The following is a 27,423-nucleotide window of genomic DNA, read 5'->3' as shown; positions in this document are numbered from 1 at the left end:
AAAATACAGTGCAGGAAACAGTATGAATGATTACTACTATTAATTATCACTTGCTGAATATCTAGCATGTTCCAGGCACTATGTTAAAGATTTTACATTTCCTATTTAATTTTGGAAAATGTGTATTATCCGCAAACACCAGTGCGGGGGCGGTGCTTGCCTAAGGTCACAGAGATAGTAAAGTGGGGGAGCTGAAGCTGGTTGGTGGCTCCCCCCAAAGCCACAGGTCTTGCAGACAGAATAATATATATGCAACACTGTAAGATTCCTCACTACTATACACATCTCAACTTCTAGTAAAGCTACATTACAATATATAAGTGATTAAAGAAAATATTTTGATGTCCGTAAAAGTTGTTTAAATTATGTGGATTTGTAATGAAGGATTTTTTTAAGGACCTATCTGAATACCAAAATATTTTAAATTGCCATAATTTCTCAATCTAAGTAAGTATTTCCACTGCCATGGAGATCTAATGGTTTCTGTCTAGGCAGATAAATGACTAGGGAGTGTGGATGAGGGACAGAAAGTGAGCCCAAATGTGAAGAACCACAGTGTTGGGAGCCTGAACTCTTCTGATGGAGATTGTGTACCAAAATAAGTAAGAATAAAAAAAGCAGATCTCTATACTTTACCTAATATTGATTTATTTATCCCAGTTCAGGGTCCTATTTCCTTTCTTTTTCAAATAAAAAATGAAATTTTCAGACGAATCCATACATATTTGCTAGTATCTCAGGTCAATGAGAAATTTCAAGTAGAAGTAATCAGACAGGCAGATATGTTCCTAATTCTGCGTCTGCAGTTTTCTGTTTTTTGATTAGGAATGTCAATAAGTGACAACAGGGAGGCATGTTCACAGCAGAGCTGCAAGATTCTAAATGTGAATAAGAGCTAACAATCTACTATGCTCACCATCTTATCCTCACAGCTGCCTGGGGTCTGGTTCACAGCTTAGTTTCTATAACTTTTCTTAAGTTTCCATACTGTAGCTTGATTAGAAAATATTTCTAAGAGCTTAGAAATTTCACTTTGAAATAATTTTAGCCTTACAGAAAAGTTGCAAAAATAACAGAGTTCCCATATACCCTTCACCCAGCTCGCCTAATGTTGACATCTTATATGACCATAGTACAATGATCAATACAGACTAAAATAGAAAATACTAACATAAGACTGATCGAATTTCATCATTCATACTGTTTAAAGGTACGCAATTTTTAACATCGGCTTTTTTAAAAATTAACATTATTTCTATCATCCACTAGGATATTGTAAGGAATCCAGAATACCCACTGGTATCACTACAAAACAATCAGGTTATCTTCATTTCCCAAGTCAGTCCTCACTCATTGCTCAAGGCCTATTGAGGAAGAACAGCATGATGTAATTTGGCTCCCTCCCCACCCCTACTTAACCCGCAGGATATTAGCTACTAGCCTGAGTATCCATTCAAAGGATGGAAAGCAAACACCAGGCCCAATACTATGAAATAGTGGAGTCCAAGCTTGGGTCAGGTGTTTTCTATTAAAGTACAGCGTGAAGAGAAGGTTTTGTTTTTCACTTCAAAAGACCCACCCAAATGTACACTACTGTCCTATGAATGAGTAACAAATTGAAAATAAGTGTTTTGGCTTTAGTGTAGGAAAACTCACAGTTTGGGACTTCAGCTGTTGTATTCAAAAGTAGTTATGTAGCTTCCAGTTTTTCAAGATTATGAAACTTTACCAAATGCTTTTTGTGGTACAAGGACAGGAATGTGAACAGAATCATCTACTTGATTCCAAATTAATAACATGAGATGATAATTTAAGACAAGAAATAATCCTCTGTGTAGGCCTTAGTGTTGTCAGCCTACCACCAGAACTTTCTAACACATGAGAGACTTTCAAATGCGCTCCAGACAGTAGCTGATGGAGCTGTTGTGTAGCTTTTGCACATGCACTTGAAAAAACAAAGCAACCGCTGCTTAAAGTGTTGTTTTTTCAATTAAATGAATCATCTCTCTGTGCAGTATTCATATACTAACATGTCATAAAAAGAGATTTCCAAAGCGAAGTTTGAAACCAAAAAAATGGATAGAACGGAGACCACAGTTATAAGCTTTCACTTCTGCCATACCATGGCTCTAGCAATATAACCAAGTGGCTAAAAGGCTAGAATGGGTTTCTCCTACAGAACTAGTTTTCATAACTAGTGGATTTACCTACCTGACAATTAGGGATCATTTATATACACAGGCTCATTATAGTTACAATGGCAACTGGATTGAAAGCATTCTGAGATGTGTCAAAAGCACCAACTTTGTGAAGGTTGATATGCTGTATGCTTAAACTGTATTTGGTTGGTTGAGATATTAAGGTACTTGCCTTCTAGACAAGTCAGGTGGCGAAGATGTTAAGAATTTGTAAGAAAGGGGTGCCTGGATGGCTCAGTTGGTTAAGCATCTTCCTGCAGCTCAGGTCATGATCTCAGGGTCGTGGGACTGAACCCCACGTCGGGCTCCCTGCTCAGTAGGGAGTCTGCTTCTCCCTCTTTCTCTGCCCCTCCCCCAGCTTGTGTGCGCACGTGTGTGTATGCGCTCTCTCAAATAAATAAACTCTTTAAGAATTTGTAAGTAAATCTTTTAATAAATGATTGTGCTGGTAATTAAAGGGAAAGAAATTTCATTTATTATTTTTTTTAAAGATTTTATTTATTTATTTGACAGAGAGAGACACAGCGAGAGAGGGAACACAAGCAGGGGGAGCGGGAGAGGGAGAAGCAGGCTTCCGGCCAAGCAGGGAGCCAGATGCGGGGCTCGATTCCAGGACCCTGGGATCATGACCTGAGCCGAAGGCAGACGCTTAACGACTGAGCCACCCAGGCGCCCCTCATTTATTATTTTTTAAAGATGTATTTATGAGAGAGCATGCAAGGGCACAAGAGCATGTGGGGGGAGGCGGAGAGGGAGAGAGAGAATCTCAAGCAGACTCCAAGCTGAGTGAAGAGCCTCATGTGGGGCTGGATCTCAAGATCATGAGATCATGACCCCAGCCAAAACCAAGAGTAGGACGCTCAACTGACCGCGCCATCCAGGCACCCCTCATTTATGATTCTTGAGCAAAAGCAAGATGGGCTCAAATGCTGAGTTGCTTAGTGATATTCAGGATTTACAGTTAAAAAGTATTATTTTGGGGTAATGTAGCTAACTTTTACTAGAGGGATATTTATTGTGACTGGGCAGTCTCTGAGCTTTCTGGATCTGTGATTGGATATCTTTTATTAGCTTTGGGTAGGGACAAAAGGTCCCATTTTGTTAACAATACCTAAATGTATCACTAACAGTTAAAATAAAACAAATTACTGTAACTGATGCTCACGATATGGATTGTGAGTCAAAAAAAAAAGGTATGCTTATTTTTAATAATTCTGCCTGCAAAGGCATATCTGGCTGACTATATTTAAGTATAGAACAATTGTTTTTAAAGATTTTTATGGTTAAAATGAAAGAATTAAGGGACTGCACGGATAAGCCCCATTTATCTGGGAACAAATACACTGGCAAGCCTCTATCCTTAATAGCACCAGAAAAATATATATCATGAGTCACTGCTTTCATTAACCCTCAAAAGTTGTCTCATCTCAGCTCTCATTCTCTAGGACAGGGAGCTCACCACCTTCATCTTTAGAATCCCAGAGGGCCCTGCACAATTCCTTATACAAAGAAGGTGGGCAAATACTTGGTACCTTGATGAGTACCTACAATGTAAGCAGTGTTTGATAACTTTACCCTTGTGTAAGGAACAGGAGAAGACGAGAACTAGGCAAACATCACCCCAAATTTTCATTCTTGGCTCAGTAGAAAATAACATAAACCAGGAATGGCAAGTAGGTCCCACCTCTGTAACTCGAAGCGACGGAGGTGGACAGGCTTTCCGGCAAGCCTCTGTTTAGGTTCAGCTGGATGGAGGGCTCCGATCACCCGGGGACGTCTGCCGGGGCAGAGCGGCTGGAACAGCAGCAACGCCAACCCAGCGCAGCATCAAGCCAGACAAGACTAAACAAGCACCAAAAATGCTCACAAATAACCAGAAAGCAAGTCTCAAAAACAAACACAAAGCTAACTCCTTTTTTCCCCATTTTTCAGAGGAGGTTACATGCGATTCTAGAGATGGGTCCTTTGAAGTCAAATACTGGCAAGGTTTCCTATCTCTAAAGGAACTGAAATCATTATAGGCATTTTTTTAAAGTGCTTTTGAATATATATCTATGTTTGATAATCTGATTACACTAAAGTCTGGTAAACTCCCCTCTTTTCTCACACTGTCTTAGCCAAAAAAGTCAGTGTGACTCATCATAGTCATCTTCTATTTGATCCTATGTATCTCATTTTAGTCACAAACTTGCCTAAGTAGGATATAAATGTAATAAAAGCAAGAAAACAAAAGAGGAATCCTGGTGTGCTTTTTATTGTTTTTGACAGAGGACCCTGACCCCCTACCCTCTAAGCCGTGGCCCTGGTGAGGCAGGGTTAAACCTGACCTTTAGTAACAGAATCTGCATGGAATGTGCTGGGCCTTGTCATCACTGCAGCTTCTCAACGCAGCTACTGTGGATGACCGGCACCTGGGTGCACGGGCTGAACGAGGGTTGGGGGAGGAACCCAGAGTTCCAGAAGCCACACCCTTTCCAGCCTCCCTGTCAGGGCCCTTGCTACACAGGAGGCTCGTCCTTACTAAGTTTTCCTTGATATCTTTTTCACTATCTGCCTTGGACAAACTACACAAAACAAAACTTTTTAAATATTTGGCTTACAGATTGAATCCCACCTAAAAGTAGGAGGAATTTTTTATTTTTCCAACTCCCCTATTACAGGATCTCTCTCCCTCTATCTCAGTAGCCCTAGAAACAAAAAAATGTCACCCATTACTTTTATAAATTGAATGAAAGGACACTGTAACATTCTAATTTCTTTTCTTTTTGCTCAAAGTGTCCCATATCTTCCAGGACGCAAATTAAGAACTCAAATGTTCTTGTAGTTTTGAATTGTTCAAAGATGCCTGTTTCGTTCTGTGATTTTGCCAAAATCCTTAGCAAAAAATCTTTATCACCTTAGACTCCAACTCGACTGGTGGTCTGGACAGAAAATAATTACTTTGTTCTTATTTTCAAGTGTTTTTTCCCCTACTGATGTGTCATATTTAATTTAGGGTACAAGCTTAGTGCAGCAAAAATCACACCCATACACACTTTTACTCTTCTCATTCCCTTCTCCATCTTCAGTATGCCCTTCTTAGGAATCTCTGTTCTCACCAAACATGTCTGTGCAGACAACATAAATCAAAGGGTGTACATGGAGACAATGAGTACTGAGTAGCTCCTATACTATTACACAGATGGCTAAAAAGCATGGGAGAATTTTGTTGTCGGTTGGGATGGTGATGGACATTTTAACTAGTATCAAATTCAGAATCAAGAATAAACAAGTTATTTACTCTTCAACTTGAATAAAAAGTTTTTTATAAAGTACTTTTTAGAATATTTACTTAAAAATACAAAGTATACATGAAAAATCTAAGTCAGTACTTTATACATTGTATTATGACTGAAAGAATAATCCACTGGCCTCTGATTTCTATTACAAAGCTATGATTTCATCTTAAAAAACCATCAGCATGGTGTCATAGTCTTAAATAACCAAGATGATTTTATTTTCATGTTGCTTCAACAGTTGCATCTGAACTTAAAGCTTGCATTTCTTCTAGTTACGGTTGTGCAACTCTGTAACACCTTGCAGGGAGAAGTCTAAGTATTTAGACCTGATGGCATTCTTAACAATCCTCTAAAGGGCACTGCAAGCTTCTGTTAAATATTCAGAGAATCCAAAAACTGTAACATTCTTACAAGGAATCGTATATCCTTCCAAAATATGCCTATTGTTTACCTAAAGCTCAGTAAGAGTAAACCTATAGGTTATAGCTACGAACACACTTCAGAAACTAATTATAAATGAAACGGTTAATGTATAGTTATCCAACTTTGCACTGAACTTGAAAAAGAAAGAATGTGAACCTTCAATTAGTGAATTGTTATAAACACCTGCTCTGTAAAAGACAGAACTATAAAAAATATCAACATAAATATAAACAGAAGACAAAGTTCCTTCCTCCAATAAGCAAAGAGCTGCAAGAAAGGAAACACAAACACGTGGGAAAATGTGGTCTGGCTGCATTCAGCCCCACAAACTACCCGTGCTCACCCTTGGTGGGTCACAGAGTGGACTCCTCAAGTGAACACTGGGAATCCCTGCCCAAGGACAGAACCACGGACGCCTGGCAGAGTCGGCCTAAGAAATACAGCAGTCAGTGTTTTTAAGCTTTATGCTATCAAGTTAAGGAATCAACACAATTTGCAGAAATGCCTTAAATAAGCAGATCTGATGTAACATGACCTCAACTTTTTACCAACCTTTGAGCTCACAAAACAGCAAACACATTACCGAAGACATGATGTGGTATGTGCACCGCTATATGTAAAATGGCTCAGAACCAACTCAGCATTCAGACTGCCTGGGTTCAAATCCTGCCTGTACCCTCTAGTATTTAATAAACCTGTGGCCTTGGGCAGGGCACTCGAACTCTTCCTCAGTTTCCACACCTACAAAATGAAGACAGGAAAGCACCTGTCTCAGAACTGTCATGAAGATGAATAGGAAACAATCCATGGAAAGTGGTTATCATGCCACCTGTCATGCTCTAACTTTGAGAAACGTTCTGTGCTATGGTTGGTTTATTATTAGAGTTATTATCATTAACAATGTTAACAAAGTAAAAGGGTGCTGGACAGGAAACCAAGACTTGGACGACCAGATGAAAGACAACCTCTCTGAACCCCCTTCTTATGTTTAGTGGAGGTGACCACAAGGCCTCCCACCCTGGGTTGTGTGTGATGTGGATGAGATGTCTGGCATACGGTATCTGCTCAACAGACAACTGAGGTCTTTCCTAAGGATCCAGGTGATACAAGGGCATAACTAAATACACTGTTAAATGCTAGGAAGGGAATAAACAGGTGCTGTAATTCTTGGGGAGGGAAGAAGAGAAGAGACCTTCAAAGAGGGGTAGAAAGGGAAGGCCCCTCTGCGGTGACACATGGTCTAAGCCCTGGGGAAGGAGAAGGAGCCAGCCATGAGCAAAGCCTAGAGAAAGAGCTAAAATGAAAGTTCAATGAGAAAAGACATTTTCATCATTCCTCTTCACCACTCTAGCCCCAAACCCTAGAAAATGCCTGGCACGCAGCAGGTGCACTACTGAGTCGTGCTCAGTAACAATGTTAGAGGGAATGCATAAAGAGTATTTCTGGCAGAGGGCACGACCGACATAAAGGTCCTGGTTTAGGTAAGCACCACCCTGGTGTGTCCACAAAGAACCGAAGGGAGGCCAGCAGGGCTGTAAGGGGAGACAGTGTGACTGGAGCGTGCTGGGTGGGCGGTAGGGGATAAGGTGGGAGAGGGAAAGGGGACCGGAGGACAGAGGACTGTGTCAGCCAGTTTAAACGCTAGGTTTTTCTCTTCTTTCAAAGAGACGCCACCGAAGGGTTTTAGCAGATAGTGGTATGATCTGATTTATTTCACTAAAAGACCACTCTGGCTGCTGTTGAGAGGATATTTTAGGCAAGCAAGGATGGAATCAGGGAGACTTTCTGAGGAGCCAATGTACCAACTGAAGCAAGAGGTGCACCAGAGGCTTCAAGGCCAACAGTGGACTTGCTGACGGGCTGGGGAATGGAGAACCGTGCAGTAATCCATAGCTTTCTATTTCAGCAAGCAACAGAGGGCTGCGCTATTTACTGAGACAGGGACGAAGGAACAGCCTGGGGAAAAGGAGAATAAAAACCAAGAGTTCTGTTCTGAACTGGTTGGCCTGAGATGTCTTGGGTGAGAATGTCTGCTAGGAAAGCTGGTCACATGAGGCTGTAACTTCAAGGAGGTGGTCTGTGACAGAGCTATAAATGTGCAAGTCATCTACAGGAAGACAGTATCCAAAGCCAAGGGAACAAGATGAAATAATAAGTGATGGGTCTTTGTCGAGTAGTAACAACCATGTAATCGATCAAGTTTCTCTTCTGGCTGGGTTGTCAGAAAGTTCCAAACACAACATAAATCTTAGGGGGAAATTATCTTCTTAGAGATTCTAGACATGATAATCTACCCCTTTTACTTTTCTTCTTCTTTATAGTGTCTAGTCTTCTTTCATGCAAACTCTCGGTCTATATACTCTGAGAAAGGAGAAACAGAAGAAATGTGGTAGTGTAGTGACATGAATAGGGAAGTCAGAGGGACTGGCACCCACATTACCTTGAGAAGTCTCCAATTACAGAAACATTACCTTAAAGTTATCTGGCGCCCTGTGCCTCTCTCAATGACTCCAAGCTCCTCAAAAGCATGAACTCTTTTAATCATCTTTGCATTGCTGTGACAGAACCAATGTCCAGCTCAGGAGTACAAAGGCAATACATGTATACTCCCATCTGTCACATATCTGTAAATGCAAGGGGCTGAGGCCTTGCTCCAGTCCTTGAAAACTTAGTTCTAAATTGTTTTAAACATAGCATAGTGTGTGATTAAATACCAATAAGCAATGCACACAAATGTAAGGTAAGTTAGGGTAAATCTTCAGGGTCTGGATTGGAAGACTTCAAGGAAGAAAAAAAAAAACAAAACACCCAAAACTGAACCGGCTTTGGAAGATGCAGTGTTTGGAGACGTGGAAGCGTATTTCAGAAAGCAGCCAAAGAACAGAGACAGTGAGGAGCCTATTCTGGCTGGAGGGAAAGAATTTTGAAAAAGCATAGGGGGAAGGGAGCTGGAAAAACCAGTGAAGGACACAGTGTGGACATCCACCTCATATTTGAGACTTTCAGGAAGTTATAAATTTCAAAGAGATGTTTAAGGAAGATCACACAAATTCAATGTGTAGAATGGAAAGGAAAGCAGAGAAACTGTCAGGACTTAGTCTAGGCATAAGTTAATAAGAATCTCATAAAAAGGAGGCTGCAGGTTCCAAAAAGTCAGAGTCCACCAAAACTTAGTGAATGATGTGATATGGACAGAGAGAAAGAGATCATGAGATTTATCATCCAGGGCTTGAGACCCACCGGGTCAGATCAGTAGTATGGTTCACAGAAATGGAAGCAGCAGGAGGAAGGATTTTAGAAAAAGGTAGTAACTTTAATTGTGGGCAGGGTAAGTTTCAGAGGACAGTGGCCACTCCCTGTGTTCAGGCTTCCCGCCCCTTGCAGCACACTGTGTATGAAACCTGCTCAAGTCCTTGTGGAGAAAAATCTTCCCAAGTAGTATTCTCACATAAACACAATAGAGAAGGTCTTCCCATAGATTACAATCTCTCCGTGGCTGCAAAAGCAAACTTGAATGGATAAAAGCATAAACACAAAAATGAAAGAGGTGGCCCAAATGGTCTACTTCTACAAAGCACTGTGAGTTCACATTCAGATGTTTAAAAAAAAATACTACTATGTGAAAAGATGCTCAACATTGTTGAGCCATGAGAGAACTGCAAATTAAAACCACAATGAGATACCGGTACACAACTATCAGAGTAGCTAACAACATTTCTTTAATCTAATGACATAACAAATGATGACAGGGCGCCAGAGCACCTGGAACTCTCATACATTGCTGCAGAAGGGGACAACCACTTTGGAAAACAGTCTGACAGTTAAACTTATTTATTAAACGTATACTTTCCCTCACTTCTAGGTACCTATCCAAGAGAAACAAAAACATATGTCCCCATACAAATACGTATATGCAAATTTGTAGCAGCTTTATTCAAAACCATTAAAAACTGGAAACTCAAATGTATCTCAACTAGTGAAGGGATAAACACTGCAGTACTTCCGTACAATGGGATACTACTCAGTGACAAAAAGGAACAAACTACTGGGACATGCAAAAATATGAATGAATTTCATAAGCATATTAAGTGAAATAAGCCAGGCACAAAATGCTAAAATGTATATTCACAAAGGGTGAATGTTCCTGTATCAAAATTACTCCATACACCTGACTTAAAAAAAAAACAAAACTATAGCATTTTAGCATTTGCTCAAAGACAACTACTAAAGCATAATATTATTATCTATGATTACTCTGAAAAATTCTAGACACTTCTTAACGAGCTAGAATATTACAAATGTCCTTAATGCTGAAAAGAAACAAACTCGACGCTTTTTCCCTCTTCAGGCCTCAAAACATTCCTATGCAAAGACAGAGTGTAAGGATGTTAGCGAGTGTGCCGAAGCTGTGTGAATGCTGGTTATTGAGACACTAATAAAGTGAGTCTTGTTTGCTGGACAGCTGTTGGCTCCATTGTTCTTTGGTCACACACAGAAAAGGAAAGCTGTTATGCTCATGGAATGTGACCTTCTCATTGGAGAGCTGTTACGTCATGCCCAGAAACACTGCCCAAGAAATCCGTTCTCACCATGCACCACGAAGAAAATGGTGAAAACAAAAACAACAATCAAAAACCCAAGAAACTATATGTAAAGTCTAATGATAAAAAAGCTGTACTACTTACAATCAGATCACTTGTAAGAAACATTTGTCGATACGGAATATTCTGGTTTCTTTTCTTATGAGTAATGTTTTGTCTCATCTTACTATCCTTACCATAGAACCTCCAAGTCCAAATATTTTTTTTTTACTTTTCAAAAGACATTTTGTATGACCAGGCTAATTCCATACAATTATGAGAGTAATTACTTTTTGTATTATCAAATGCCTACCTAGGTACTTTGCCATTTTACAGTTTGGTCATTTATAAACCATTTTCACTTGGACAGGGTTTTCAATTTCTTTGATCATCATGCACAGCGACACACGTGTTACACTGCAACCCAGTACACAGATGCATGTGTACCTGTGCAAACGACACTGAGGTTTTACAAAATAAGACTTGTCCCTACCTTGTAAGATGTTCTCTATTATTTCCTTTTGCATTAGTTTTTAAAATGTTGCCAAATATCCACACAATCCATATCATGACCTACCATTTTCAAAACCACTGCCCCAGAATCTTTTAAAAAAGAAAACATTTCATCATGTTTTAAACACAGGCTTTTAAAAAAATTCATTTAATTATTTGTTTTGAAACATATGAGTGACCTTCCCTAAGGCTGACTCACAAGTCATCACACTCTGTTCCCCCCTGGGGATTCCCACGCCTGGCTGGGGTGAGCAGCAGACATGGAAGGGATGGTCAGAGCCCACGGCCCCGCTGCTCCCTCAGCTGCCAGCCACTACATGTGGGTGGGGGAGGCCTCAGCCAATGCAGGCCTACAAACACTCACGGGCCTTGCTTGCTTTCCATTCACACACATTCTTATTCCTTAACCTCTATACACACGTACACACGCACAGAATGAAATAAAATTCAACCAGGAAGAAAAAGAGTTGCAGGAGAGAAGAAAGTTAAGTTTTTCCTTAACATCCGTGGATTTCAGTCATGCCTATGCGCTTAGTTTCCAGCACCACGGATATCAGAACAAGTTTAAAAGACTGAATTGGCATGTTAATCACATGCAGAAAGTATTTTCAACTATCAACAGTTCTGAGTTTTTAAACTGCTAGCCAAGGGTGCCTGGGTGGCTCAGTTGTTCAAGCGTCTGCTTTCGACTCAAGTCATGATCCCAGGGTTCTGGGATCGAGTCCCACATCAGGCTCCCTGCTCAGCGGGGGAGTCTGCTTCTCCCTCTGCCTCTGCCCATGATCTCTCTCTCACGCTCTCTCTCAAATAAATAAAAATCCTTAAAAAATAAAAAATAAATAAATCAACTGCTAGTCAATATTATATTTTGCTATTCCACACTGAAAATGGTGGTCATTTGTGATAACTAGAGAGAAATTTTACATGAAGATTGGAAAACTTACTTTTAAGGACTCCCACAAGGGAAACTGGACCAATGAGAAAGGAATCTGAAAAGAAAAAAAAAAATCAAATAAATTAGGCAGGATCAGAGTTTGCCTAGGACTACTATCATGAACCTATAATTATTATTTAGAAACCTTAGTTTGTTTTGACTTCATGTATATAATAAAGCTAACATTAAATTTATAGGTAGGGTAGACATAGTTTTCAGAAAAAAAGTTAAGCCGCAACTGTCCATAGAGTTCTACTAACTTTCTGAGCCCAAGGGACATAAAATGATGGTGTGAAGCCCTTTGGAAGCAGAAAGAGAAACACAATACAGAGATCAGGCTACCAAAATGACAAAATAAGTATTTCCTATCACAAGCAATAAAGACTTTAAAGACCTGACATTTTTCTGCTGAAGAGCTAACTAGAGCTGTCTACTCCTCAGCAGGCCAAGTGTTAGAGTTTAAAACAGAAATGGGGAGGAGGAGGGAGATGAAGGGGGAGAGGGAGGGACGGGGTCCAGTGTGGGGCAGGAGGAGACAGTGGGGGGAGCAGGAAGAGGGAGAGGAGGGAAGGGAAGAAGAGAAGGGAGAGCAGAGGAGTGGAAAGGAGAATAGGAGGGGCAGAGAGGAGCGGGGAGCAGGAGAGGAGGAAGGAAGGGGTATACAGGGGAGGCCTGGGGAGGGATGGAGCAGGCAGGAAAGAGAAAAGAGGAGACACACAGAGCCACTTATAAGAGGAGGCTGAGAAATGGGGACAGAGGAACAGAAAAGCAGCGTGGGCGGTGGGAAAGGAGTGCAAGAGCGAAAGCGGGCCTGTGGGCAGGCTGGTCCCCAGGGTAGGCTAGGGGAGGGCTCATCTGCAGTAGCCAAACGGGAGGCTGAAGACAACTGGCACACTTGGGGGCAGAGTATCTGCAGTCAGTTGGTTAACAGCAAGAGCTAGAATTACCAAGCACTTCTCAGGTGTTAGGCACTGAGGCACATAATGCTAATGAGCACTTCCTGAGCTTTATTTCATTCCTCTCAACAACTCTGTACGACAGTTAGGTATGATTAGTGCCCCCATGTTACAGATGAAGATGAGGTGCAGGGACGCTGCGTAAGTTGACTAAAGACACCCTGTGAAGCCCAGACAACCTGACCCCAGAGCCTGTCTACTACTCTACCTGGAAGACATCTAAGTGCATTTATCTGAACGTAAATTCACACTCAGTAGACTCCATTTGCTTTCCATGACATCTTCTAAAATTTGAAAACAGAACCACACCTCCCTATTTCCTAAGACAAAAATACCTGAACTCCAGTCACCACTACCCACTCGCCTCTGTGACATCCAGTCACTGGCCAGAAGGGCTGTGCTGGGGTGATGCAGCTGTGAGCAGGCCCCGGCTCCAGCCCTGTTCTCTGTCGTCAGCTCAGCTGCCAGGGAAGAGTAAAACATTATCGATATGCATATGCATATGGGTGTGTGAGTGCTTGAAATGTGTGAGTGCTTGAAATGTGTGAGTGCTAGAGACCATGGTTTTGAAGGCATTAATGGGTATTTACCTTCATGAATCAAGGGCATCAAATTACTTCTGAAGTACCTATACTGAATCACAAATTGAAAGTCTAGCATCATCTGTCTTACTCTGCTGGAGCGAATGATGGTCCTGAGTTTGGGAGTGGACACAGAAAAAACAAATCTGTCTTTCCTTCAGGCAGGAATTGGCAGTAAGGAAAAAACAATCGATGACAACAGCCTAGTTTAGGCTGACAAAGTGGGATCTCAGAGAAGTTTGCTGTCTTTACAGTAGGCAGCACCCCACCCTGTATGCAAAATTCCACAACAGGAGTGAAATTTAGTTTAGCGTTTTTGTCACCAAAATGTGAAAGCTTCTGACGGAAAGTCCATTCTGAAACTAAAGTTCAATTAAATTAACTATCTAAATTCCTCCAAACTGACAGTATAATAGTTTATTAAAAGGTTTTCTAAATTAAAAAAAATGTATAGTATGTAATAAAATATCCAAGAGGACTAACAAGTACTAGGATTATAGATGATTTTCATTTTCTTCTTTGTACTCTCCCCTCCCAGATGTAAATTTATCACATTTTAACAAGAATGTAAATATTTCATACTTATAAGATGAAAAAAAGGCCTTTAGCTTATTGTAATGATCCATGGTCTTTACTTCTTGATTAAAATAACCTGGGGCGGGGCGCCTGGTGGCTCAGTCATTAAGTATCTGCCTTCAGCTCAGGTCATGATCCCAGCGTCCTGGGATCGAGCCCCGCATCGGGCTCCCTGCTCCGTGGGAAGCCTGCTTCTCCCTCTCCCACTCCCCCTGCTTGTGTTCCCTCTCTCGCTGTGTCTCTCTCTGTCAAATAAATAAATATTTAAAAAAAATAAAAAATAAAATAACCTGGGGCGCCTCAGTGGCACAGTCGGTTAAGCATCTGACTCTTGGTTTCAGCTCAGGTCATGATCTCAGGGTCCTGGGATCCAGTCCCGCATCAGGGTCCGTGCTCAGCAGGGAGTCTGCTTGAGATTCTCTCTCCCTTTCCCTCTGCCCCACCACCCCCGCCCAGGTGGCACGCACTCGCTCTCTTTCTCTCTCAAATATTTAAATATAAATAAATATAAATATAAATAAATATAATCTGTAAAACTTCATGTTATCTGCACTTTTTTAGTACTTAATAATAGATTTTGAATCCTGTAGATGGACATTTCGCCCATTTTCCCCTATTAAAAGCTATTCATTAAATTGTTCCTTCAAATTTAAAGAAGTAATTTAAAAATCACACAGTTGGAATGGCCAAGCTATTCCATAGGGTATTTATCTTAAAAAGTGAGCTGACAGTAAATCCCAACTTTACTCTCTAAAACGAGATTGACAGTCTAAGGTAATTAAATGCACTGTAAATGCTTAAAATTTGATTCTGGTTTCTGGTAATGAAATATCCCTTATAAGATAAACTCCTGATGTGTAAAAATTTTTCAAATATTCTTCAAGTCAAAATCCTATTGAATGCTTTTTGTCGTTTACAAGATGAAGAAACAATAATGGAAACGTGTTCCACACATGTGGAAGGAGTACTGCCAGCAAATATGGCTCCACAGCTAAAACAAACACTTCTCCCACCTTCTACAGAACATGGGCCCGTCAAAGAACTAGCTCCCGCCCCATGTCTGGTTTGGAGTTACATAACAGTGATGTTTCTTCAAAACGTGGAATTTTAAACCCCAAACAGATGTAAGCTGTTATTCTAAAATGTTTTATAGATGAAGAAAATGAATAGCTGCACTCAGAGGTCTTATATTCCAAAACACAACATACTCCTTTTATTGCACCAAAAGTTACAAAATGGCTCACTGTTGTGACCTTTTTAATGCCTCCATTTAAGATGTTTTGTTTGAATAAGGTTGTTACGACCCAGGGCACTAATAAGTGAGCAGCAGTAAACCCAGCTACCATCAAAGAGGCAGATGCAAAGGGGAAAAAACCTGCTAAAATTCAACATGGATTCCACTTAGTAATAAACATAGCAATAATGCTGTATAAGAGTGCATGTGAGGATTCCATGGGAAGTAGATAAAATTAAATATAGGCGTGGTGAGAAGGGGAATGAGTGCTGGGCATTACTAATGAAATGAAGAATTTACAAAATTACATTATGAACCTGCTTTACCTCTTATTAACTATTGGACCAGACGCATCACTAAAGCCAATCAATGCTTTTAACCCCGTGATCTTAAAGGAAGTGTCTGTAATCTTACAGTCCTTAAAAAATAATGAAGTGATTTATAACAAACCAAGGAGATATACAGATATGATTTCTAAGGTATTATCTGTAAAATTCTCTTTTTCAATGGAAAAATCACATTAGAATAGCAACACTTTAAAAATAAGACTTGACTAGAAGCCGCAATGAACTACCATGAATGCCCTAGGAAGTATAAGAACAAGAAAGTGTATTTTAAAAGCTGGAAACCTATTGTACCTTGGCAGAAATAACCCAAAATTCTCTAGCAATAAGACCCCCCCCAAAAAAAAATCAGAAACTTTTTGCTAAGACCTCAAATTAGAAAGGGTTTGAAGTACAGCATGGGACTGGTTGGCCTGTCACGGATATCCCACTGGCTCCAAGAACTGGCCCGTTCCAGTTTTCAAGGGATCCTACAAGTGACCCACAGAGACGTCTCCTTCTTGTTGCATGCCAGTGTCCAAATTTCTGTGATTGATTGAGGGTTTTCCACTTTATTGTTACATCAGTAACAAAGCTGTTCTCCTCTTAAATACGCTGTGTCTTTTCCCATTCAACCCCAGGGGTAACAAAGGACAAATCAAGTTGAAGACCTAAAAACCTTGTGCCCCTAAGTGACTACTGTTCCAAAATTTAAAATTAAACAAAAAAAGTGAGAGCCATTCAAAGTTGGTCTGCTAGCATTTGACAGGACAGAAAAGAATTCCAATAGTCAATATACACTGATTTTTCAACTGAGCAACCATAATCCATTTACATGCACTGTACATAGAGAATAGAACATCTACCTAATAAAGGAAATTAACCTAAAAGTAGGAAAAATTTACAGTAAATTATTCCTTAGGTTTATAAGAGATATTAAAAAGTCCTAAAGTATCTTTCCCAAAAAAAGCACAAAATAGATAAAAGAGTATCAAAATCTAATACAGAAAAGGAAATGTGTGTAAGTGGTTTGACTCTTAAGCAAATCTTTTAGAACTCAGCCAGGAGCTCTGAGGATATCACCAATCACTAACCCCGTGTGCTAGGCACAAGTCCTTAATAAATGTTGGCACTGAGGTAGTGATTCGATTTTCTTTCTCTGCGTTCTACAGAATCATCACAGTAACTGTGTCTGGGTGGAAGGCACTCCCAGGATATGTGTACATGTGACTGTGCCAGTCACATAGTACCAATTATGTAGCAAAGATAACAGCAATGTCAAATTAGTCCATGGTCCACTACACTTCTGAAGTCCTAAAAACAAGTTCCACTGTTTTTACAAGGTGAAAAGTATATATATTTGATGCTACTCATGATAAAAGAAAAAAAAACCTCATCAAGATAAGAACACAAGGGCACTTCCTAGGACGCCTAGGTGGTTCAGTTGGTTAAGCAACTGCCTTCGGCTCAGGTCATGATCCCGAAGTCACGGGATTGAGTCTCGTATCAGGCTCCCTGCTCGGCAGGGAGTCTGCTTCTCCCTCTGACCGTACCCCTCTCTTGTGCTCTAATAAATAAATAAAATAAAATCTTAAAAAAAAAAAAGGGAACTTCCTCAATCTGATAAAAGACTCCTAAAAAAAATATATAGCTAAAACCATTCTTCAGGATGAAAGACTGCTTTCCTTTTTTTTTTTTTTTTTTTTTTAAGATTTACTTATTTGACAGAGAGAGACACAGCGAGAGAGGGAACACAAGCAGGGGGAGTGGGAGAGGGAGAAGCAGGCTTTCCGCTGAGCAGGGAGCCCGATGCGGGGCTCGATCCCAGGACCCTGGGATCATGACCTGAGCTGAAGGCAGATGCTTAATGACTGAGCCACCCAGGCACCCCTGAATGCTTTCCTCTTAAGATCACCAACAAGGCAGAGGTATCTGTTCTCACTTAATTCAACACTACACTGCACGTTCTAGGCAGTGCAATCAGGCCAAAAAAAAAAAAAAAAAGAAAGAAAGAAACAAACAAACAAAAAGAAAAGAAACAAAAAGAATAAAAATTGAAAAGAAGGTACGCCTGAGTGGCTCAGTCGTTAAGCGTCTGCCTTCGGCTCAGGTCACAAATGATATAATTAGTATGCTGAAAATTCTAAAGAATCTTAAGGAATCAATATACAAAAAAAAATCAATAAAATTCCTAATTACTAGCAGCAAATTAGTAAAAAACAAATGTTAAAAAAAAATCTGCCTAAAGATGAATTAAAATTCAATTTAGGAAAAAAGTTAACCAAAGACTTATAGGACCAATGTACTAAAAGTGACCAGACAGGGGCACCTGGGTGACTCAGTGGGTTAAGCATCTGACTCTTGATTTTGGCTCAGGTCATGATCTCAGGGTTGTGAGATCAAGTCCCGCATCAGGCTCCGCACTCAGTGGGAGTCTGCTTGAGACTCTCTCTCTCCTTTTCACTCTGCCCCACCCCCTGCTCCCACTGCCCCTCTCTCTAAATAAATCTTAAAAAAAAAAAAGATTCAGAATATATTTTTTAAAAAATTCCTATAGCTCAACATCAACAAAAACCTAATTTTTTTAATGGGCAAAGGATCTGAGTAGACATTTCTCATGAAAAGATATACAAATAGCCCACAACCGTATGAAAAGAAGTTCAATATTACTAATCATTAGAGAAATGCAAACCAAAACCACAGTGAAATATCACCACATATCCAGTAAGAAATTACCAAAAAAAAAAAAAAAAAGGAGAAGCAAGGAACAAGTACAGACAAGGATATGGAGAAACTGAAAACTCTGCACACTGTTGGTGGGGACGTACAATGACGCAGCCACTGGCTCACTGTTTCCGTGTAACACCCAGTGCTCCATGCAGAACGTGCCCTCTTTAATACCCATCACCAGGCTAACCCGTCCCCCCACACCCCTCCCCTCTAGAAACCTCAGTTTGTTTCTCAGAGTCCATCGTCTCTCATGATTCGTCTCCTCCTCCGATTTCCCCCCCTTCATTTTTCCCTTCCTACTACCTTCTTTTTTTTTTTTTTTAACACATAACGTATTATTTGTTTCAAAAGTACAGGTCTGTGATTCATCAGTCTTGCACAATTCACAGCGCTCACCATAGCACATACCCTCCCCAATGTCTATCACCCAGCCACCCCATCCCTCCCACCCCCCACCACTCCAGCAACACTCAGTTTGTTTCCTGAGATTAAGAATTCCTCGTATCAGTGAGATCATATGATACATGTCTTTCTCTGATTGACTTATTTCACTCAGCATAACACCCTCCAGTTCCATCCACGTCGTTGCAAATGGCAAGATCTCATTCCTTTTGATGGCTGCATAATATCCCATTGTGTGTATATATACCACATCTTCTTTATCCATTCATCTGTCGATGGACATCTTGGCTCTTTCCACAGTTTGGCTATTGTGGCATTGCTGCTATAAACATCAGGGTGCACGTACCCCTTCGGATCCCTACATTTGTATCTTTGGGGTAAATACCCAGTAGTGCAATTGCTGGATCGTATGGTAGCTCTATTTTCAACTGTTTGAGGAACCTTCATACTGTTTTCCAGAGTGGCTGCACCAGCTTGCATTCCCACCAACAGTGTAGGAGGATTCCCCTTTCTCCGCATCCCCGCCAACATCTGTCGTTTCCTGACTTGTTCATTTTAGCCATTCTGACTGATGATGGGTATTAAGGAGGGCATGTACTGAATGGAGCGCTGGGTGTTATATGCAAACAATGAATCATGGAACACTACATAAAAAACTAATGATGTAATGTATGGTGATTAATATAACATTAAAAAAAGAAATATTTTATAGAGGGGAGCTGTGCCCTGTTACATCAAAACTAGAACACTGATGGCATAATTTATCATGTTCATTTACTGTCATGTGTATCGTATATAGATTCTGCTTGATACTTTATAAAAATATTTCAAATACATCCTTAACTTAAAAAAAATGATACAGCCATTGGGAAAACAACATAGCAGTTCCTCAAAAAATTAAAAATAGAATTATCATATATGATCCAGCAATTCCACTTCTGGGTATATACCCAAAACAACTGAAAGTAAGGTCTCAGAGAGGTATTTGTATGTTCAAGTTCACAGCGTGTAATTCATAATAACCAAAAGGTGGAAGCTAAGTGTCCATCAATGAACAGATACACAATATGCGGACACACACGCACATGAACATGAGCCTTAAAAAGCAGGAAATTCTGACAAATGCTACGGAATGGATGAACCTTGGGGACATCATACTAAGTGAAATAAGCCAGTCACAAAAAGACAAATACTGTCTGATTCCACTTATGTGAAGAAACTAGAGTAGTGAAATTCATAAAAACAGAAAGCAGGATGGTGGTTGCCAGGAAACAGGGAGAAGAAGGAGATGGAGAGTTCTTGTTTAATAAGTACATAGTTTCAGTTCTGCAAGATGAAAAGAGTTTTGGAGACTGGTTGCACAACAATGTGAAAATACTTCACACAACTGAATTGTATACCTAAAAATGTTTAAGATGATAAATGTTAACGTGTACTTTACCAAATTAAACTTTGTAAAAACTTTTAAAAGGTACTATTAATGAAAAGGCAAGCCACAGAGTGAAAGAAAATATTCATAAAACATATCTGACAAACAACTTCTATCCAGAATATTTAAAGAACTTTCCAACCTTATTAACTAAAAAAAAGGCAGAAAAAAGAATCCAATTTTTAAAATGCACAGCAGACTCGCACAAGCACTTCACAAAGAAATATACAGACAAACTGCTAACATAAGCACATGAAAAGATATTCAACATCATCAGTCATCAGGGAAATGCTAATTAAAACACACTGAGGAAAAAAAGGTTGGTGGTTCCCCCAAAAGCTAAACACAGAATTATCACGCGATGCAGCATTCTGCTCCTAGGTATACAGCCAGAATCACTGAACACAGGGACTCAAACAGATACTTGTACACCAATCTTCATTGCGGCATCATTCACAATAACCAAACAATCCAAGTGTCCATCAACAAATAAACCGAAAAATATTATTTTTGTATTATTATTGTGCCATAAAAAGAACTGAAGTTCGTACACAGGCTACCACACAGGTGAACCATGAAAACATCATACTCGGTGAAACGAGCCAGACACAAAAGGATAAATAATATATCATTCCACTTATATGAAATATCTAAAATAGGCAGATTCATAGAGAAACTAGATTAGGGGTTACCAGGGGCTGTGGGGAAAGGGCAGTGGGGAGTTCTTACTCAGTGAGTACAGAGTTTCTGTCTGGGGTGATGAAAACATCTTGGGACCAGGCAATGGTGATAGTTGCACTAGCTTGTGAATGATGCTGAAGTGTACACTTAATGTGGTTAAAGTGGCAAGTGTTATGTTTTGTCTACTTTAGCACAGTTTAAAAACTATTTTTCAAAAAGCACACACTGACAAACCACTGTACAACAGCTAATAGGCTGAAATCAGAAAGACTGACAAAACCATATAAGGGTAAGGATATGTAGCAATCACAACTCTGTATTGCTGGTAGGAACTTAAAACAGGACAATCACTTCCAAAAGGGATTTGCTACATTATTGTTTGATCCAGAAATTCCATGCCTAGGTATTTATCCAAGAGCAATGACAATATATGTCCACAATGGAATTGTCACGAATGTTAGAGCAGCTTTAATCACAACAGTTACTGTCCATCGACAAGAGAAAGGCTATATATAGTGTGGTATAGTCATACGGTAGAATATTGGCAATAAAGTGGAAAGAACTATTGACACTTGCTATGACATTAAGGTCCCTTACACACATTATGCTCAGCAAAGGAAGTCAGACATAAAAAGAGTTCATACTGTATGGCTGTTTTTACATAAAGTTCTAAGAAAAGGCAAAACTATCCCAGGTGGGCACACTGACTGGGATGGAATACTAGAGAACATTCTAGGGTATGGAAATACTCAATATCGTAATAGTGATGTGGGTTACATGAGAATATCCATCCTTCAAAAGTATACATCTATCATTTGTGCATTTCAATGGATATTTTTTATTTTTTTGTTAGTTGGGATTCTTAAGAAATAAAGTTAGAAATGCTTTTAAAAGTTTTCCATTTAGTAAAGTTAAAAAAAAATCTATATACAAATACACACACATATACATACATACACATATATACTGATTCCTTCAGTGATACATTTATTTTCATTGGCTTCTTTAATGAACTGTGTGGATCACCCCACAATTCCTACAATGATCACTCAGCAATTAGTATGATTCTTGCTAATGAAACCTGAATTTCTCTTCTGGTGTATAAGAAGCAAATGAAGTTCCTTTTCAGTTCTTCACAGAGTCATTTTCAATATGTTAAGCTGTGTTGATTTAAGCCTTCTAAGAAAACAGCCAGAGAGCAGTTGAGGGAGGTGCTTGAGACTCAGAAATTTCACAACCAGAATTCCTGTCAAAATGTTAGATCTGGCACAGGGTCAGGAAACAGATGTTTTTGGTTGGAATTTGCATGCAACTTTAATCCCTTACAAAACATAATCAGGTTGTTCTTCAGATTTTTTTCTGCGGCTGAGAATAGCGTTTGCATATATAGTTGCTTAGCTTTCCCGCCTATGACTCCATCCCTCCCTTTCAGCCAGCACAGCTTAGCTCTTCACTCAGAAAGCAAAAAAGAGGGGTGAGAAAAAAGTTGTAATCAACCCTCAAGCAGTCCTACAAGAGAAGGTTGATTATTTTGTTTATTATTCTACCAACTGTCCTTGTTAACTGAGGCACATGCTTATTTATCCAGGTCTTCCCCATAACTGAAGCAATCTGTTTTTGGGTAACAAAGATGTTGTAATTGATGGTTTCCCAACCTCCAAAAAATACAAATAAAATAAATAGATAAAATTTAAAAGACCAGCCAAGAGCAATAAACATCTCATCTAATATTTGAGTCATCTGTAGAGCTATATCCTTTGGGCATTTATACAGAATTACAACCTGGAAAGAATCATAAAAAAATAAAAAGAGGTTTGCATAGTGGTTAAGCCATGTGGGTGGCTCACTTGCTCCCTCGCTGCCTCCCCCACCTACCTACCTGCCTCTCTCGGGACACTGCCCTGCTCCAGCCTCCCCAGAATAATGCAGTGGTAGTAAAAGCATATTTGAAAGCAGCCCCATGAACATAAAGTGACAAGGAAGTGAGAAGCAGTGTGGCACTGACCAGTTTACCAAAATGGTCAGAAGAAAGCAGGCAGGCCTGCAGAACAGAAGAGGATAGTAGCTTGCTAAGGGTGGGAAGGGAAAGGTGTCTGCCTTATTCCTCACTGCATCCCAGCGCTTGGCAGAAGAGAGTGCTCAGTAACTATTTAGCACATTAGTGAATGGAGGAAAAGCAAAGGAATGGAAGAGAAGTTAGGCAATAAGGCTGGTGGCAGAATTAGAGTAGAATCCAGCTCTTTTGGCTCATCGTTCAATGAATACCCTTTCCATTTATCACTACTGATTTACAAATACTTGTTAGAAAAATGTGCCGAGAGCTGATCAATAAGGGGAAAAAATGAGTCTCAATCAGATGCTAAAGAAATAAAATACAAAAACAGAACCCATTCATCTGTCAGTTAAATCAAAAGTCAGATAAATATGCATATATTCACATCCCAGGAAATAAAAGCTTTGCATAGCCACTCTATAAATATACCTCCAATGAACTCTTATTTACTTCTAACAGAAAACAGCATTCGAGCCCAGGTGGTGAGAACTAGAAATCATCTACTTTGTAGAGTTAAAGAGAAGCCATGCTTCCAGAAGAGTAACTTCGAGTGGAGTTTAAGGCATCAGATAAATGAGTGTAATAAACTGCCACAAGGCACTGCCCCCCGTTTTCTGGTTTCCTTATCCTCGGTTCTGTTACATGTGCTGCATCCTATTATATCATTGTGAACACTCTCCACAGGTAGTTTGTGTTTGACCATAACCACAATACTACTTTATGCATGTGAGCCAATTAAGAGAATAATTAGGAGATAGGAAATAAAGTATAGGGTCTAATACAGATTTTTTTCAATGATGGATAAAAATAAATAAACAAATAAATATTATCAAATAAAAGGAGGAACAAGAAATTAGGCCAGATGTTATCTGCTGTGATGCATTACCAAAACGCCCCTCAAATCCCAGTGGCATACATCAAACTTGTTTTTTCCATTCACATTACATGTCAGCTATAGGTTGGCTTTGGCTGCCTTGAGGCTGTGGCTTTTGCTCCAGGTGTCTTCTGATTCTAAGACCCAGTCAGAAGGAACAAATCGTATCTGAGACATGCCATTCTCAAGGCAAAAGGTAGAAACTGAGAGGAAGTTGTCATATCTCTGTTCAGAACTAGAATATGTCACTTCCACATTTGTTCCACTGATTAAAACAAGTAATAGTGCCAAGCCTGACTATGGGAGAGGGAGACACTGCAAATCACTTGACAGGCAGGCAAGTATAATCAATCTCTTACAAGGAAAGCAGCAAAGAGTGGAGAACTATAATCTATCCCACAGATCTTCCAACTTCCATGTCTAACGCTTTTCTCCTCACTGTTTGTAAGTCCACAACCATTAGGTGAATGATAAAATGAAAATCCGGGGCCAAAAAAGATTCCAGGAAGGTGATGACATGAACATAACACCCTTACCATTTTCAATCCCTCTGTTGCAATAGATATAGGTCTGATGTCTGCAGATTGCTAAATGGAACTGAAGGCTCAGGCTCTCTGGAGTATGGAGGAGGAGACTGCAATATGTATCTTTAATTTTTCCAGGAGCTGGGCAAGTGCCCAGAGTCTAGCCTCTTGGAACCTTGGAACAACAACTGTAAACTAATGGTTCTAGAAAAAGCCTGGTCTGTGGAGATCTGATGACCCTTGGGTGGGGGGCAGATCTCCCTGAATCATTTGAGACCAAGACCAGAACTGGGCCTTTAGGAGCTGACAAGGAAAATATGACAACACTTAACAAGACTGAACATCTGGAAAGACAGTTACCAGTCAGGACAAAGGGAGCAACCCACAACTAAAAAGAGCTGTTTGAAGAGTGAGAGGCCAATATGGTCAGAAAAATAATAAGCTAACTGAAGGAGATTTAACTACAGCAGAGAGAAGCCTTCCTGTATCTAAAAGCACAATTTTCCAAATAAACCATACAGCAGATTAAAAGAAGGAAAGAATGGATCATGGCAAAAGTCCAAATTTGTGGTCTGAAAGATCAAACGGAAAAAAGAGCTCAAAGCAGCAAAAAAGAAATCATGATAGAAGAGATAAGAGACTTGGAGGACAGAACTAATGAGATGAACAGCAGTTCCAGCAGAAGAAAGATGAACAGATAGTAGTGAGGCAATAATAAAATACATAACAGAAGAGAATTTGCTTGGCCCAAAGAAAGACCTCAATCTGCAGATTAAAAGAGCTCACTTTATTCTAGACACAGACCTAAGCATGACTTAGTAAATGCCTGAACTCTGTAAGAAAAAAATTTACAAGCCTACAGGTGGAAAGAACATATTCCTTACAGAGGGGAAAGCTCAGAGAGATACCAGATTTTCCCACCTGCAACATCAGAAGCTAGAACATGATCCTAACAACTATTGAGAGAAAAATGGATACTCAAACCCTACACCTGGCACCTGGCAGGAAATAATCTAGATACTCAAAAATGTGATGAGAAAAGGTAATCATTAATGGAATAGAAATGTATAGTAGAAATTCCAAAGTAACAAAAATAAAAAAAAAAGAAATCCAAAATAACTGAAACCAGCAAAAATAAGGGATAAGAAACAAGTTAAAACAGGGGGGCGGAGCAAGATGGCGGAGGAGTAGGAGACCTAGATCTCGTCTGGTCTCAGGAATTCAGCTGAATAGGGATCAAACCATTCTGAACACCTACGAACTCAACAGGAGATCAAAGAAGAGAGTAGCAACAACTCTCTGAACAGAGAAGCGACCACTTACTGGAAGGTAGGACGTGCGGAGAAGTGAATCCGAGGCGATATTCGGGAGGATAGACGGGGGGGGAAGGGGCCTCCGCCGGCCACTTCTGGCAAGTGCTAGAGCCGCGGAGCACAAAATCTGACCTTTTAGAAGTTGGCTCCGCTGAGGGACGTCGCTCCAGTGGCTAAGCGGGGGTGGAACCCTCGCGGGACAGTGGGGTCTCAGGACCCTTGGGGTCACAGAAAGACCGGGGGAGCCTGAGTGCGCCAGAGCTCCCAGGGATCGGAGCGGGGAAGCCGGCTGCAGAGACGGAGCCGAGGCGCGGGCTCTCAGCTCGGGGTGGCCATAAACTGTGATCCGCGGCCCAGTCGGGCCACTGCTCCTGCAGCAGGGACCCAACAAGCAGCAGAGCCGGGGAGACTCCCCTTCCTTCCCGGGGAGGAGCGGCGCGGGAACGCACCGCAGGGATCTGCTGGGTTTGGAGACTCCACACGGGGTCGGGTGCCAGAGATACAGACACTCGGTCACAGGCCGGGTGAGCACGGAGTGCGGCCGGAGACCAGGGACACGGGAGTGACTGCTTTTCTCTGGGGGCGCACTGAGGAGCGGGGCCCCGAGTTCTCAGCTCCTCCGGGTCGAGATTGGGAGGCCACCATTTTTGCCCTGGTCCTCCAAGGCTGTACGGAGAGCTTGCAGGGAACAAAAGCTCCTGAGATCAAACCCGAGCAGCTTGCTTAGCCCGGACCAACAAGGGCGGGGCAATTCAGCCACCGGCAAAGACGTTTGGAAACCAAAGCAACAGGCCCCTCCCCCAGAAGATCAGCACAAACAGCCAGCAAGCCAAGACCAAGTTTACCGATCAAGGAGAACGGGAGAACTCCAGCGCTAGGGGAATACTGCACATAGAATTCATGGCTTTTTTTTACCATGATTCATTAGTTCATCAAAGTTAATTTTTGTTAACTTTTTTTTTCTTTTTCTTTTTCCCTTTTTCAACCAACATCTTATCAATCTCTTTTTAAAAAAAAAAAAAATTTTTTTATTTTTCATTTTTAGAGTCATATTTTATCCCTTCATAGTATAGTCACCCTTATTTTTGGCATATATATATAAGTTGTTCTCTCTTTAAAATTTTGAGATACAGTTTCTTCTAACAGATAAAAATATACCCTAAATCACTAGTGTATGGTTCTGTTCTAGTCTCCTGCCTGATCACATTCTCTCCTTTTTTTCTTTTTTTTTTTTTTAAATCTTTCTTTTTTCAAACAACTTCTTATCTTATCAAGTCCTTTTATAAAATCTTTTATAATTCTCATCTTTACAGTCATCTTCTATCCCTTCATTGTATCAACCCTTATTTTGTACATATATGTCTTTCTTCCTTTAAAATTTTAGGAGGCACTTTTTTCTAACAGACCAAAATACGCCCAAAATCTAGTGTGTGGCACTGATCTATGCACTAGCCTGATCATATTTGATCACATTCTGCTTTTTTTGTATTGTTCTGTTTTTGTTTTTATTTTTTTTTCTCTTTCTTTTTTCTTTCTTTCCCTTTCTTTTCCCCTGGTTTCAGGTCTTTTCTGATTTGTATACAGTATATTTGCTGGGGACGTTGTAAACCTGTTAGCATTTCGTTCTCTCATTCATCTATTCTCCTCTGGACAAAATGACAAGACGAAAGAAATCACCTCAGCAAAAAGAACAAGAGGTACTACCATCAGCCAGGGACCTACTCAATACAGACATTAGTATGATGTCGGACCTAGAGTTCAGAATCATGACTTTAAAGATACTAGCTGGGCTTGAAAAAAGCGTGGAAGTTATTAGAGAAA

At 40.3% G+C, this 27,423-nt stretch overlaps 1 protein-coding gene across 6 annotated transcripts in view; it reads right to left on the bottom strand.

Annotated features, from left to right (window-relative positions):
- SLC25A26 (solute carrier family 25 member 26) overlaps positions 1-27,423 on the bottom strand; it is a 149,830-nt gene that overhangs the window by 19,749 nt on the left and 102,658 nt on the right. For all 6 annotated transcript variants that reach the window (XM_025884711.2, XM_073901521.1, XM_025884710.2 and 3 more), the window contains one exon: positions 11,937-11,981. In XM_025884711.2, the coding sequence (XP_025740496.1) occupies positions 11,937-11,981 (45 nt within the window). The remainder of the gene's footprint in view (positions 1-11,936; positions 11,982-27,423) is intronic.

The sequence above is a fragment of the Callorhinus ursinus genome, unplaced genomic scaffold (genome assembly GCF_003265705.2).
Source record: "Callorhinus ursinus isolate GAN/ISIS: 27379988/994484 unplaced genomic scaffold, GSC_fseal_2.0 scaffold15, whole genome shotgun sequence".
Lineage (NCBI taxonomy): Eukaryota > Metazoa > Chordata > Mammalia > Carnivora > Otariidae > Callorhinus > Callorhinus ursinus.
Note: the sequence above shows the minus strand (reverse complement) of the source record. Positions and strands in the feature narration are given on the sequence as shown.